At 46.5% G+C, this 16,578-nt stretch overlaps 1 protein-coding gene across 4 annotated transcripts in view; it reads left to right on the top strand.

Moving 5' to 3' along the window:
• DTX3 (deltex E3 ubiquitin ligase 3) overlaps window positions 1-14,593 on the top strand; it is a 79,299-nt gene extending 64,706 nt beyond the window's left edge. For all 4 annotated transcript variants that reach the window (XM_066584417.1, XM_066584418.1, XM_066584416.1 and 1 more), the window contains 2 exons: window positions 9,158-9,375; window positions 10,403-14,593. In XM_066584417.1, coding sequence (XP_066440514.1) covers window positions 9,158-9,375; window positions 10,403-10,478 — 294 coding nt within the window. In that variant the 3' untranslated portion in view covers window positions 10,479-14,593. The remainder of the gene's footprint in view (window positions 1-9,157; window positions 9,376-10,402) is intronic.
• The last annotated feature ends 1,985 nt before the right edge of the window (window positions 14,594-16,578 follow it).

Below are 16,578 nucleotides of genomic sequence, written 5' to 3'. Positions count from 1 at the left end.
ATTTTTAGATACCCTGTTTCCCTGAAAATAAGACATACCCTGAAAATAAGATTTTCCAGAATTTTTGAGGATGCAAAATGATTTTTCAGGCTTTTTGAGGATGCTTCAAATATAAGCCCTACTCCCAAATTAAGCCCTGCTAACAGTTAATTTAAAAAGTCAATTTAAATAGTGTCCAGGCAGCTATACATGTAAAAAAGTTAAACCTTTTTGAGGTTAATATAACACTGTCTTATTTTCGGGGAAACACGTTATCAGTTAATTCCTCTGAGGCAATAGAAGTGCTCTATCTATCCCGACAATCATAGAGTGGGAATAAGCGTTCAATCATAGCATAAAAGTATCTGCATTAGAGATGAGCGAGTATACTCGCTAAGGCACATTACTCGAGCGAGTAGTGCCTTAGGGAGTATCTCCCCGCTCGTCTCTAAAGATTCGGGGGCCGGTGGGGGAGAGCGGGGAGGAACGGAGGGGAGATCTCCCTCTCTCCCCCGCGCTCACCGCCGCAACTCACCGGTCACCCGCGCCAGCGCCCGAATCTTTAGAGATGAGCAGGGAGATACTCGGCTAAGGCACTACTCGCTCGAGTAATGTGCCTTAGAGGGTATACTCGCTCATCTCTAGTCTACATCTATTGTGTTGTGGAACAGTTTTACTAGTAATGAAATAATGGCAGTTTGCTTTCTTTTACAGCAGGGTAAATCTTGGAGCCATTGTCTCATAAGATTATATTTGATGCGTATATAATAGAGATGAGCGAGCACCAAAATGCTCGGGTGCTCGTTATTCGGGACGAACTTTTCGCGATGCTCGAGGGTTCGTTTCGAGTAACGAACCCCATTGAAGTCAATGGGCGACCCGAGCATTTTTGTATTTCGCCGATGCTCGCTAAGGTTTCCTTGTGTGAAAATCTGGGCAATTCAAGAAAGTGATGGGAACGACACAGCAATGGATAGGGCAGGCGAGGGGCTACATGTTGGGCTGCATCTCAAGTTCACAGGTCCCACTATTAAGCCACAATAGCGGCAAGAGTGGGCCCCCCCCCCTCCCAAAAACTTTTACTTCTGAAAAGCCCTCATTAGCATGGCATACCTTAGCTAAGCACCACACTACCTCCAACAAAGCACAATCACCGCCTGCATGACACTCCACTGCCACTTCTCCTGGGTTACATGCTGCCCAACCGCCCCCCCTCCCCCCCACAGCGCACACCAAAGTGTCCCTGCGCAGCCTTCAGCTGCCCTAATGTCTCACCACCCTCATGTCTATTTAGAAGTGCGTCTGCCATGAGGAGGAACCGCAGGCACACACTGCAGAGGTTGGCACGGCTAGGCAGCGACCCTCTTTAAGAGTGGCGGGGCGATAGCCCACAATGCTGTACAGAAGCAATGAAAAATAGAATCCTGTGCCACCGCCATCAGGAGCTGCACACGTGGGCATAGCAATGGGGAACCTATGTGTCACACACTATTCATTCTGTCAAGGTGTCTCTGCATGCCCCAGTCAGACCGGGCTTTTTAATTCATAGACACAGGCAGGTACAACTCCCTATTGTGAAGTCCCTGTCGACCGACAGCATGGGTGGCTTCCTGAAACCCACCGGCGGTACATAAAAATATCCCATTGCAGTGCCCAACACAGCTGAGGTAGTAATGTCGTGCTTAATACAGGTGGGCTTCGGCCCACACTGCATGCCCCAGTCAGACTGGGGTTCTTTACAAGTGGAAACAGATGCATTTATAATTCCCTGTGGACCCACAGCAGGGGTGGGTGCCAGGAAGCCACCGGCGGTACATAGAAATATCCCATTGCATTGCCCAACACAGCTGAGGTAGTAATGTCGTGCTTAATGCAGGTGGGCTTCGGCCCACACTGTATGCCCCAGTCAGACTGGGGTTCTTTACAAGTGGACACATGTAGGTTAAACTCCGTGTGCACCTACAGCATGGGTGGCTCCCTGGAACCCACCGGCGGTACATAAAAATATCCCATTGCAGTGCCCAACACAGCTGAGGTAGTAATGTCGTGCTTAATGCAGGTGGGCTTCGGCCCACACTGCATGCCCCAGTCAGACTGGGGTTCTTTTCAAGTGTACAGATGTAGTAAAAACTCCGTGTGCACCTACAGCATGGGTGGGTGCCAGGAAGCCACCGGCGGTACATAGAAATATCCCATTGCATTGCCCAACATAGCTGAGGTAGTAATGTCGTGCTTAATGCAGGTGGGCTAAAAATTTATTTGATTACACTGTAGGCGAGGGCCCACAAAAATTGCTGTATCAACAGTACTAATGTACCTGAAAAAAATTGGCCATGGCCAACCAAGAGGGCAGGTGAAACCCATTAATCGCTTTGGTTAATGTGGCTTAAGTGGTAACTAGGCCTGGAGGCAGCCCAGTTTAACGAAAAATTGGTTCAAGTTAAAGTTCCAACGCTTTTCAGAGCATTGAAACATCTAAAAATTGTTTAGAAAAATTATAAGTGAGCCTTGTGGCCCTAAGAAAAATTGCCCGTTCAGCGTGATAACGTGAGGTTTCAGGAGGAGGAGCAGGAGGAGGAGGAGGAGGAATATTAGACACAGATTGATGAAGCAGAAATGTCCCCGTTTTGGATGGTGAGAGAGAACGATGCTTCCATCCGCGGGTGCAGCCTACGTATTGCTTACGTATCGCTGCTGTCCGCTGGTGGAGAAGAGAAGTCTGGGGAAATCCAGGCTTTGTTCATCTTGATGAGTGTTAGCCTGTCGGCACTGTCGGTTGACAGGCGGGTACGCTTATCTGTGATGATTCCCCCAGCCGCACTAAACACCCTCTCTGACAAGACGCTAGCCGCAGGACAAGCAAGCACCTCCAGGGCATACAGCGCTAGTTCAGGCCACGTGTCCAGCTTCGACACCCAGTAGTTGTAGGGGGCAGAGGCGTCACCGAGGATGGTCGTGCGATCGGCTACGTACTCCCTCACCATCCTTTTACAGTGCTCCCGCCGACTCAGCCTTGACTGGGGAGCGGTGACACAGTCTTGCTGGGGAGCCATAAAGCTGGCCAGGCCCTTAAAGACTGTTGCACTGTCTGGGCTGTACATGCTGCTCGATCTACGCACCTCCCCTGCTACATGGCCCTTGGAACTGCGCCTTCTGCCACTAGCGCTGTCGGCTGGGAATTTTACCATCAGCTTCTCCGCCAGGGTCCTGTGGTATAGCAACACTCTCGAACCCCTTTCCTCTTCGGGAATGAGACTGGGAAGGTTCTCCTTATAGCGTGGGTCGAGCAGTGTGTACACCCAGTAATCTGTAGTGGCCAGAATGCGTTGAATGCGAGGGTCACGAGAAAGGCATCCTAACATGAAGTCAGCCATGTGTGCCAGGGTACCTGTACGCAACACATGGCTGTCCGCACTAGGAAGATCACTTTCAGGATCCTCCTCCTCCTCCTCCTCAGGCCATACACGCTGAAATGATGACAGGCAACCAGCATGGGTACCGTCAGCAGTGGGCCAAGCTGTCTCTTCCCCCTCCTCCTCATCCTCCTCATCCTCCTCCTCCTCCTCCTGAACGCGCTGAGATATAGACAGAAGGGTGCTCTGACTATCCAGCGACATACTGTCTTCCCCCGGCTCTGTTTCCGAGCGCAAAGCGGCTGCCTTTATGGTTTGCAGGGAACTTCTCAAGATGCATAGCAGAGGAATGGTGACGCTAATGATTGCAGCATCGCCGCTCACCACCTGGGTAGACTGATCAAAGTTTCGAAGGACCTGGCAGATGTCTGCCAACCAGGCCCACTCTTCTGAAAAGAATTGAGGAGGCTGACTCCCACTGCGCCGCCCATGTTGGAGTTGGTATTCCACGATAGCTCTACGCTGCTCATAGAGCCTGGCCAACATGTGGAGCGTAGAGTTCCACCGTGTGGGCACGTCGCACAGCAGTCGGTGCACTGGCAGATTAAAGCGATGTTGCAGGGTGCGCAGGGTGGCAGCGTCCGTGTGGGACTTGCGGAAATGTGCGCAGAGCCGGCGCACCTTTACGAGCAGGTCTGACAAGCGTGGGTAGCTTTTCAGAAAGCGCTGAACCACCAAATTAAAGACGTGGGCCAGGCATGGCACGTGCGTGAGGCTGCCGAGCTGCAGAGCCGCCACCAGGCTACGGCCGTTGTCACACACGACCATGCCCGGTTGGAGGCTCAGCGGCGCAAGCCAACGGTCCGTCTGCTCTGTCAGACCCTGCAGCAGTTCGTGGGCCGTGTGCCTCCTATCTCCTAAGCTGAGTAGTTTCAGCACGGCCTGCTGACGCTTGCCCACCGCTGTGCTGCCACGCCGCGCGACACCGACTGCTGGCGACGTCCTGCTGCTGCTGACACATCTAGATTGCGAGACAGAGGTTGAGGAGGAGGAGGAGGAGGAGGGTGCTTTAGTGGAAGAAGCATACACCGCCGCAGATACCACCACCGAGCTGGGGCCCGCAATTCTGGGGGTGGGTAGGACGTGAGCGGTCCCAGGCTCTGACTCTGTCCCAGCCTCCACTAAATTCACCCAATGTGCCGTCAGGGAGATGTAGTGGCCCTGCCCGCCTGTGCTTGTCCACGTGTCCGTAGTTAAGTGGACCTTGCCACTAACCGCATTGGTGAGGGCGCGTACAATGTTGCGGGAGACGTGGTCGTGCAGGGCTGGGACGGCACATCGGGAAAAGTAGTGGCGACTGGGAACTGAGTAGCGCGGGGCCGCCGCCGCCATCATAGCTTTGAAGGACTCCGTTTCCACAACCCTATACGGCAGCATCTCAAGGCTGATAAATTTGGCTATGTGGACGGTTAACGATTGAGCGTGCGGGTGCGTGGTGGCGTACTTGCGCTTGCGCTCCAACACTTGCGCTAGCGACGGCTGGACGGTGCGCTGACAGACACTGGTGGATGGGGCCGAGGACAGCGGAGGTGAGGCTGTGGGTGCAGGCCATGAGACGGTTGTGCCTGTGTCCTGAGAGGGAGGTTGGATCTCAGTGGCAGGTTGGGGCACAGGGGGAGAGGCAGCGGTGCAAACCGGAGGTGGTGAACGGCCTTCGTCCCACCTTGTGGGGTGCTTGGCCATCATATGTCTGCGCATGCTGGTGGTGGTCAGGCTGTTGGTGGTGGCTCCCCGGCTGATCTTGGCGCGACAAAGGTTGCACACCACTGTTCGTCGGTCGTTGGGGTTCTTGAAGCCTACACTGACTCCTAACGCTCTCCCTACAGCAGCACCAGCAGCAGCACTTTCCCTCAGCTAAGTCACAAGGCATCTGTGGCGAGCCGCGGGAGGGGCCGACTTTTATACTCGGGTGACATCTGATCTTTCCAGCCACTCACAGCAGGGGGGTGGTATAGGGCTTGAACGTCACAGGGGGAAGTTGTAATGCCTTCCCTGTCTTTCTATTGGCCGGAAACTGAAAGTAACCGGAACACCGCGTGGTGCTTGTTACGAGTAACGAGCATCCCGAACACCCTAATATTCGCACGAATATCAAGCTCGGACGAGTACGTTCGCTCATCTCTAGTATATAACAAAGGTCTGAGATTGTTTGGTAAGAAATCCGGCCCCTAGAAGGAGTTGTGCTGCAAAACTCAACAAGCGATTAGAGTTGCGGTGGTTAGATGAATGGTCTTGTCACCTGGGGCCCTAAAAGTGGTTCCCCCCTTGGCCCATATAAAGGCTCTCGGAGGCTCCTTGTGTGTAGTGACGTCTTCTTCCGCTTGTCTAGAGCTTGTTGACCACTAGACATGGCTCTACTGTGCAGAGAACAGAGTTCACCCAATTAACAAGAGTCTGAGAAGGGGCGTATTATTGGATTGCGAGAAGCAGGATGGTCATATTGATTAATAGTTCCCCAGCGGGCCGTTCTGACCAGACTGTTAGGAGGTGTTGGGACCAGTGGATGTGTGAGGGCACATAAGATGACCGGGCTCAGAACGCCCTCGACAGACCACCAGTAGAGAGGATTGTTTGACAAGCACGAGCAGTTCCAACTGTCTCATTGTCCACCACCCAGAGACAGGTGACACCATCGTTACACCCCTGTGTCTGTCTGAACCATGTCTAAGTGCTTGGCTGAAGGACTTTTGGTCTTGTGCGAATTACGTGCATTGCCTTTGACACCCACCAACCGTCACCTCCATTTGTAGTTGTGTTACAGTTACTGTAAATATGGACCAATATGCTGCAGGATACCATACGGAACCTGTATGCCTCCATACCCACCTGTATCACATCTTGTATCCAAGCTAGAGGTGGTACAACAGTGTATTGGAGCCTCCATGCCTCCCGTATTGTATCTTACATCCAAGCTAGAGGCGGCACAACAGGGTACTAGAGCCTCCATGCCTGCCCGTATCACATCTTGTATCCAAGCTAGAGGTGGTACAACAGTGTATTAGAGCCTCCATGCCTCCCGTATTGTATCTTACATCCAAGCTAGAGGCGGCACAACAGGGTACTAAAGCCTCTCTGTCCGCCCGTATTTTAACTTGTATCCAAGTTAGAGGCAGGCCAACAAGGTACTAGATCCTTCATGACTACCTGGATCACATCTCGAAGCCAAGCCAGAGGTGGCCCAGCAAGGTACTAGAGCCTCCATGCCCGCCTGTATCACATCTTGTATCCAAGCTAGAGGAGGTACAACGGTACTAGAAGCTCCATGCCCACCTGTATCATATCTTGTATCCAAGCTAGAGGCACTACAACAGGGTACTAGAACGTGCATGCCCCCCTCCGTATCACATCTTGTATCCAAGCTAGAGACAGTACAACAGGGTACTACAGCCTCCATACCCGCCTGTATCAAATCTTGTATCCGAGCTACAGGCGATACATCAGGATACTAGAGCCTCCCTTGAAGTGTTTGGTTTTCCACAATATATTCCCCTTTTGCTCTGATATTGTAATCACTTATATCAATGTTACAATCACATATATAAAGTTTCATTAGATTCCGACAACTCCTTCTAGGTGATGGCTTTTTCTTTTCACATTGGGTGTACTTTCGATTTGTTTCTCATGAGGGGAACAAATTATCTGTAGTTAACTAAATAACGTAGACAGTTCACAGCAGCAGGAGGTGAGGATGTTGACCTTGTAGGAGGCAGTGACCACCAGACGACTTGAATCATGATATTAATCAGGTCAGAGCTCCATGTGACAGGGGCAGGGTTATGGTTTTAGGAGAAATAAAGGAAGTTGATAGTTAAACAAGTACAAGTAGTAAAAGGGAACTGGGAGCTCTATGAGAACAAGCGTTTGACGAAAAGGCTGGAGAGGTTCGGACATATTTAAACCCGACCAGACAATACTTGTTTGACCTAAAGGTGTATGTAAGCGGACAGTTGGGCTGCTTCCATACATACTGGATTGTCAGTGAGTCCAATGACTGATTTTAAAAGGGTTGTCCAGTTGCAAAGTCATATTTTAAAATTCGTGCCAATGGCTACTTACCTGTCCTCTACCTCAGGGATCCAGCGCTGCAGCCTCGCGATTCCACTGGCCTCTGTTGACAGCGGAAGTCAGGTGACCACCGCCTGCCAATCAGAAACTGCAGCATTACCATTCAGAGCTGTGGAGGAGAAGCCCTTTAATGTACATAGACAGGTTTAGTTCAGCTCTATGCACAAACTTTGTAGCCTGACAGTACATATGGAAATGTTGAACATTTGTCCATAGCAATACACTAAGGGGCAGATAAAGGCAGCCTTATTAAGAGTTACATGTAAAGTCGGGTGACAAATATACGAACAAGAAGGACATTCAGTAAAAAAGATATATATGAAGGTGTTGCGCAGAAATCATATGATTGTTAAAGGTATTTTTATGAAACTTGATGATAGAGGCGCAACACCTGACACCACCACTATGAAATGTACGGCGCTGTGCCTGCTGTATACAATGAATATGTTTGGTTCAGTAAAATCTCTGGAGATCCTGGTATTACTCTTGCAATAAAAAAGCTAAAAAGTGTTTGTATTACAGCTGTGTGAAAGTGGTCTTCATAGTATCTTTCCACATGGTGTCGGTGCTTTGGATTGAATACATCAAATTGTACGCTGCTCCGAAAAGTGAAGGGAGCGCTTTAAATCACACATCAGATCTTGATGATCTCCATCGTCTCCAGACTCTTTCACATGTTCTCAGTGTGAACCTGATCTAATCTGTGAAGAGAATGGGGCACCGGTGGCAAGCCTGCCAATTCTGGTGTCCTATGGGAATGCCAGTTTTGCTGCACAGTGCTGGACTGTGAACACAGGTCCCACCACAGGATATCGGACCCTCTTACCACCCTCATGGAGTCTGTTTCTGACAGTTTGGTCAAAAACATGCAGCTCAGTAGCCCGTTGGAGGTCATTTAGTAGGGTTCTGGTAGTGCTTCCCCTGTTCCTCCTCATAGAAAGAAGCAGTGATTGATGCCCTGTTCAGTTTTCCTTATGTAATGGCCAATATCCTGATATTTGCTCAATGCTCGTGAGACTGTGCTAGAAGACCTGTTACAACAGTACATATGGATGTGCCATCCTGGAGGAGGAGGAGGAGGACTACTTGTGCAGCCTGATGGAGCTGCAGGTACTACCAGTAGTGACAAGGACACTAGTAAAACCACTGGTGTAACTACAGGGGGATGTGGTTGCCCCCAGGCCCAGGAGCCTTAGGGGGCCCATAAGGCCTCTCTTCTCCATATAGGGAGCCCAGTACTATGAATAAATCATTATAGTCAGGGGACCTGTTACAGATTTTGCATTGGGGCCCAGGAGCTTCAAGTTACGCCTTTGAGTAAAACGTTACGCCTTTGAGTAAAACACAAAAATGGAGAAGAATCAGTCAGGGAGGAGAAGGATACAGTAATTGTCCATGGCCATCACCTGCAAAACCATTCCTTTTTGGGATTGTCTTGCTGTTGGGTCTCCAGTGGACCCCTTGTCACTTTCATTTGTAGGAAAGCAGATGAAATGGATTCACAGTTGGGTATGCCAACTAACGGGGCAGATTGATATCCCTGAAGTATAAGTGACTTGGGGTTATACTGCGATGCTAAAGTGTTCCCTGAAGGTTTTTGAGCAGTGTATTCGCAGTTGTATATAATGAAACCACTGGGTACAACATGTATTCTTCAGGCTGATTGTACTTTAGACTTCATTTCCTACTTTTTCCTGCAGTCCGAGCACCCAAATCCTGGAGTGAGGTATCCAGGAACAACTCGTGTGGCGTACCTCCCCGATTGTCCAGAAGGGAACAAAGTCCTGACACTCTTTAAGAAAGCATTTGACCAACGTTTGACCTTCACTATCGGGACATCCATGACTACGGGAAGACCTAATGTCATAACGTGGAATGACATTCACCACAAGACTAATTGTACGGGAGGACCACAGTTGTAAGTGTTAGCATTAACTAATTTTAATCCTTCTGATAAACATTTAAAGGGTTTTTTTAAGGACTAAGATATTCATTTTCTGCAACTTTGTCTGGGTGTAAGACCCCATTTATACTCCTAGATGATTGCTCAAAAATCGCTCAAACGACAGTTTGAGTGATAGTTTTGAGTGATCATCTTACATAGTCTATAGTAGCTAATTAGCTACTAAAGAGCTATGTAGGAAGGAGCGGGACACTGCCGCTATCGCTCGGCGAACAATACAGCTGTTCTGCATAAGCAAACAGCTGCATTGTTCTCCGCGCTTACAGCTCGCATCCGGCTGTGAATTATCAGTGGGACACGGGCTGTAAGAATCTTATCAGTGTTGCCGACTGTGATAACAGCCTGCACTGCTGATAAGAGTTCATCGCTCAATTCTAAAAAACTAGAATTCAGCGAGGAACGACAGGTACACATAAACTACATGATATCCGTGCATTTAGATGCAACGATTATCGCTCAAAAGATGACTTTGAGTGAATTTTGAGTGATAATCGTGTCTAAATGGGCTTTAACTCTTTCAATTTCTACCAGTATATACTAATACTAAGAGATAAGCTCTAATCTAACCACGGCAAGAGATTAAAGTTATGCGGTATTACATGGCAGTGAAACGGTTACAGCTCCAACTATCCATTCCCCAAAAATACTGCGCAAAATATTTAGGTGATGTATAAAATTGCAAAGAAAACATCCACATTTAGATGTGAAATTGCAGTAGGTGGCAACCTGATAGATACCTATCCGGCCTCAAGACTGCCAAACGTGATTAGTTCTGCATTCACTGATTTTGTGTGTGTAATTGTAATTAATGTTAATCACTTTGGATAATTTTTCATTTCATATTAAAATTAAATTCCAGGCAAAGTTTTTTATAATTGGTAGAATGGATCTACTCGGGTCATATAGCATACCAGTTCTATTACTGAGAACTCCGCTTAAAGGGGTTTTCCAACTTTTAAAAAAACTTTTGTTTTGTCTTCAGGTTTGGATACCCAGACCCCACTTACTTGCTGAGAGTTCAAGAGGAATTACGAGCCAAAGGCATCACTGCTGACTAGATGAGGAAGAAACTTGCCATCTGCGAGTGTTAGATGGGCATGAAAAGCGAAGACGAATTTTATGAATATATAGACCAAACTCCCCATCGTCATTGGAGGAAACCTCAGCTTTGTTTTCTGTTTTGCCCTCCTCCACTTTAGCTCTTTCACCGATTGGATTTTGAATCAGAGTGACGAGACGATAACTTACAAGAAGACTTGGCATAGAGAACATGATAAAAGTTCTCGAATGTCACGTGATTGACTTTGTTGGTTCATCACTCCGATGGATCTGAAGATAGTCAGAGAATTGATTGTGTCTATAAAACTTTATTACAGACAGAACGTTTGCCGAACCACTGATAAGTAACCTGCGGAGATGCGTCCTTCAGCTGGATGTCCAGTTAGTCATCACTTCTCTCCTCTAGTGTTTGGCCATAGTTCCGAGAAGAAGAAGACAAATGTTTGTGATCTTACAGTGCATTCCGGTTCCCGCAGTTCTGATATCCATTTCTGTGGAATTACATCATATCCTTAGCTTTGTAGTTTAAAAAAAGCCACTAGACAAGACCAGCGTAATTGTTTCAGCACATTCTGGATCCTCTAGTTCTGATATGTTAGTCACAGTGCTGCAATGCATTATGGATTGCCCATTGTACTAGATGCTGCAATGCTACTCCTACAGTCCTGATTTGACTTACCTTCTCATTCTTTTCCTTTTCTGTTGCTCCTTACAAGATATCTCCACACGGGGGGATTTCTTGATATCGTTTTCTAAACCGTAGAAAGGGAATTTCGAACACAGTTGATAGAATTCTAGCTGCTAGTTGCCATTTACAAATAGCATGACGGGAAGATTTAGCCACTCGATTAGACACAACATATTCACAAAAGTCAAGGATTTTGGTGTAATGTTTGACCCATGAATGTAAAAAAAATATATGTTGCTGAACCCGGTGAGACCGCTACGTCCGATAATACAGCATCATTAGCATTTTCATTTTCTTCTTGCTGCTGTTGAGTTTCCGTCCAGCGGCCAGAAATATGGCACAAATGTTTTTTAATACGAGAATGAACACAGTAATATCTTCTAGTAGCCTTAGAATATACATTGGCATCATCAGAGCCAAGTACCTACAAAATTGCAACCGGTCCTTATATTTTCCAGTTCTATTGATATAGGTAGAAATTAATAATTTAAAGGGTTGCCTAGTTGCAAGTGATTGATGGCCTATCCATAGAATAGGCCATCAATAATAGATGAGAGCTTGTTTGCTCCCTAGGACTCCCACTGATCAGCTGTTCTCTGGTCTGGTGTGCTTGGTGTGTAGGAAGCAGACAGCTTTGTTCCCATCTCCATGACCAGGCTTGGTTTTACAGGTATTGAAGTGAACAGCAACTTTGTCTGTAATACTAAATCTGACCACTGCAGTGGGACTGGAGCTGTCTGCTTCCTGAGCACATCAGCTCAATGTATAAGTGCGCTGGTTTGGCGAACAGTTGATCAGCAAGGTTCCAGGGCAGCAGACCCCTTCTGATCTACTATTAATGACTTATCGTAAGCACAGGCCATCAGTAGTTTACAAGTGGACACCCCTTTTTAAGAATTATGAAGTTATGTGAATGGTTCCAAAAGCCTATGGTAATTTGTCCACCTTTGATCTAAGATGACCTGGGCCGAAGATCCAGCACCATAGGGATCTATAATGCTGTCAGCTTAAGTAATTTTGCCCGTAGTCGAGACAGGATTTGCCGTAAGAACAAGCGCAGAAATGCAGCTGTATTACGCTCATGTGAAATTGGCTTTGTAGTTATGTAACAGGGTTTTACACACTGCTTCTGTCGGAACCACCATTGATGAAATTTTTAAAAAAAGGGAGATTCAGAGGGATCTATCTCCAGTATAACGTCAGATCGGTTACGATCTGTTTACATTGTATTATAGTTTTTCCTCCGGTCAGAATTCCCATCACGGATCCAGCTTAAAAAAAACGGAAGAAAAAGCGCTGCACACAGTGATTTTCCTTCCACCCAAAAGCTGTGCAGAAAGCTGACGAACCCCATTATAGTCAGTGGGGTCCATCCGGAGCTGTTCGGTTCTGTCCGCAGCCGGAACCGTTCGTTCGTGGGGATTCCCCTTCACAGTAATCTCCTTTCTTTGGCAAGTTACAAAGTTAGTAAAGTTACTTTACTTCATGCAAAAGGTGCATCATAGTTCAATAATCTCTAACCATTTGAAATTGACCCCCTGTATGTGTTCCATGCAGAATTGAACCTTTGGATGTTGATCCTTTGACATGGCCTGATGAACAAGTGTTTAGAGGACTTTTTTGACCCAATAATAGGCCCATGTAAAAGGAACTTAAAGGGGTTGTCCAGTTGTAAACTTTTCATGGCCTATCCTACTGATAGGCATAGGCATGGGTCAATCGTCATGGTACTCTGCTAATCAGCTGTTCACCAGGCCAGTGTACTTATGCCCTTAGCTACTTTTTGTAGGATGCAGAAAGCTCCGTTCCCATTGCACTGGCCAGGCTTGGTATTGCAGGCCATTCACGTCAATGGAAACTTTGCCTGTAATACCAAGCCTGGCCACTGCATTGGGAGTGGAACTGTCTGCTTCCTGCAAAAATCACACAACTGATCATCAGGGAATCCGAGTGGCAGACCCCCACCTGTCTACTAAGAATAGGCCAGCAGCAGTTTAGAACTGAACTACCCCATTGGCAGTTTAACTTTTATATTTGATTAGAGAGATCTTTTAGGCCAAGACATGAAGATGGTGAAGCTCTCGTTTTGAGCTTTAAATGAATCATTGTCTTCCCCCAGGACTATAATACTCAGCGTTCGCTATATGGGACCCATAGTGCATTTCTTTCATAACTTGCAACTCATTGTATGCAAAGGTTCTGCCATCAACAGCAATTACTGAGAACACCGGTAGTGGTATTGGCTTTGTAACACTGCCGGATTGTTCATTGGCAAGAGTCCAACTTCTGGGACCCGGCCGTCAGACGTCAGACCCCACCCATCATAAAGTGATGGCATATCCTAGCAATGAGATGGGAGTAACCCTTTAATGACACAATTTTAGACCAGGCAATATGTACCATGTAGTAGCCTATATGGGGAAGGCAATGGCAAACCACCCTGCCGAAACAGTCTGCCAAGAAAACTATGTCACCCTAGGAGTCAGTCATGCTTGCACCAGGGGACTTTACGAACTTTACAAACAGCCTATAGTAATACATTACACTGGGGACAGATATGACAAGCTGTTTCCCTCAACACAATCTGCATTTTATAGGTTCTTATTTCCAGGTTACTTTGTTTTTTCTACTTGTCTTGTTTATTCCTTCATTTATCACTCCTTGTCTGTGCCATTTTATAGGTAAATTAAAAGGAAGTTGGATTAATTACATCAAAGGACCCTATTAGCTCTGTAATCCCCGAATGGTAGTCCCTATGACCGAGCAGGAGTGTCCGCAGTGTTTATTAAGTGGTTTGTTCATATTCTTCGCAGTATGTATTTCCCGGTGATACGATGAAACAAGTTGAGCAACGTTGCAATGTATTGGTGTAACAACTAAGTGGAAGCACAAAAGTGTTGATTCTGTTACGTGATCTTGATGTCTTGGAATTTCCTTAGAGCTGGACATTTGTGACAGGTGTTACAGAATTGTTTTATTTTACATTTACAGCCGATAAAGGTGATAATAGAAAAAAAAAATGTCGTTTTCCAAGTGCCTGAGGTTCCCAGTAAAGAAGTGTGAAATCCAGACTGTGATACGATACTGTCTCTGACATGGTGTCTCAGATAATACATTTTGGATGGCGCGGCACACGCAGCAAACAGAACGAATTAGTGCCGTTTTTAATGGGGTGACCTCTATTATATGCCTGTTGGCTTCGAAACATTTAGGGACCCACTAATCTAGTAGCTTCTGTAAAGTAGGCACCGTGTAATACTGCATTTGCTCTGCAATGCAACTTTAATACCGTGTTTCCCCGAAAATAAGACAGTGTCTTATATTAGTTTTTGTTCAAAAAGGTTTAACTGTTTTACATGTATAGCTGCCTGGACACTATTTAAATTGACTTTTTTAATTAACTGTTAGCAGGGCTTAATTTTGGAGTAGGGCTTATATTTCAAGCATCCTCAAAAAGCCTGAAAAATCATTTTGCATCCTCAAAAATTCTGGAAAATCATGCTATGTCTTATTTTCCGGGTATGTCTTATTTTCAGGGGAACAGGGTATGTGTACTACATTAGGCCCGAGCTCACACGGACGTATTTTCGTTGTGTATTAAATGGCGTCGACGAAAAAGTAGATTGTTTTTCGTTGTTCCACTTACACTTGCATATATTGAACACATAGGTTATGCTCGTAAAAAAGAACCCAGCACGTTCTATTTTTCCGCATACACAATTATTTTGGGTACTTGCAACGTTTTTTATGCATGTTGCTAGAAGACGTGAGAGGGAAGTTAAAGAAGCCAGGAAGTTGTAGGCAGACAGTGCCAGGACCACCAGACCCATCCAAGTGGTTGTCTGCGGATATTGGAGGCCATGATAATAATACCATGATAGGGGCAAACTCATTGCTCTGATGCATCGGACGTGGCTGTGCAAAAGTGGAAAAAACGGACAAGCCAAGAGAGCCTCATCCTCTAGTGAAGACACGGTTCTCAGAGCGGTGCTAACAACTCTTACCAACACAACAGCACAAGAAAGTGACGCCTGTGCGATCATGTGAGCGCTAGAAGGGTGTTTCCACGGGGCTGAGCAACTTCTGACATCACTCCCTGCTTGCGTTCGTTTTTGCGCACGTAAAACACGTAGTACATATGCAAGCATACCCATGCATACGCAAGTAACATACTGCAAATTTTACCCCAAGTATTGCGATACGGTCGTGTGAGCCCGGCCGTATATTGATGCAGAGAAATACGCAGTTGCTTGCCTAGACTACCCGTGTTTTCCCCGAAAATAAGACAGTGTCTTATATTAATTTTTGTTCAAAAAGGTTTAACTTTTTTACACAAGTAGCTGCCTGAACACTATTTAAATTGACTTTTTTAATTAACTGTTAGCAGGGCTTAATTTTGGAGTAGGGCTTATATTTCAAGCATCCTCAAAAAGCCTGAAAAATCATTTTGCATCCTCAAAAATTCTGAAAAATCATGCTATGTCTTATTTTCAGGGTATGTCTTATTTTCAGGGAAACAGGATATTATTATACAACCTTTTGCAAAAATGGTCACTTTAACTAAATAGAGAGATACCAATAAAACATAATTAGCAAACTTTGGCTGCGGCAGAAACGTCTGATCAGCGGTACATGTAGGCAACGGCATCGCATAATGAAACTTGATGCAAATTTATTATTTGCGTTATCTTTAGTTTGCTCCCCATTTTCAAGATCTCTGCTTTTTCTCAGCGAATTAAAGCTGTCGTGACTTTCTGCTGTTCGTAAGTGAAAGTTTGCTACAATGTGCAAATGTAGCAGCGCCAGCGCCATTTGAGTTAGCACGCTATTGAGTTGATGAGGCATGGCTTAGCGCCTTTACGCTATTTGCGTAGGGCGGCCGAATGGCATCGGCCGTACTAGGCAAATGGCAGAGTGGCGCCTGGTGGTCTACAATACAAAGGTAGCGCCTATGATGGCGCTGCTACGTCTGTATTTTGTCTAGGCGATCCTCTGTGAAGAAACCATCAGGATAAGAGAGATCTGCGATGTGTTTGACTCACAGAGGATTGCACAGAATCTAGCAAACTTTCAGCTCTGAGAAGTATTAAGTCTTTACGGAGTTCCAACCTTGAGATGTGAACAAAAATCATTTCAGAAGCAGAAATTTTGAAATGTGAGGTAGATTGGAAAAAGTTTCAAACATTTTCGTTGTCCCAGGATTAAAGGGGTTATCCAGGGAAATACTACTGATGGCCTGTCCTCAGGAGAGGTCATCAATAGTTGATTGTCTTGGGTCCGCTGCTTGGGATCCCAGACGACCAGCTGATTGGCTCTTGCCAACAGCGCTGCAATACACAGGGGTACTGAGCTGCTCTCTGACCCCTGTGTAGTGGCCGGAACTTGTAACTGCAGGCGCAGCTCCCATTGAT

The sequence above is a fragment of the Eleutherodactylus coqui genome, chromosome 1, assembly GCF_035609145.1.
Source record: "Eleutherodactylus coqui strain aEleCoq1 chromosome 1, aEleCoq1.hap1, whole genome shotgun sequence".
Lineage (NCBI taxonomy): Eukaryota > Metazoa > Chordata > Amphibia > Anura > Eleutherodactylidae > Eleutherodactylus > Eleutherodactylus coqui.
This window is presented reverse-complemented; position numbering and strand designations above follow the sequence as displayed.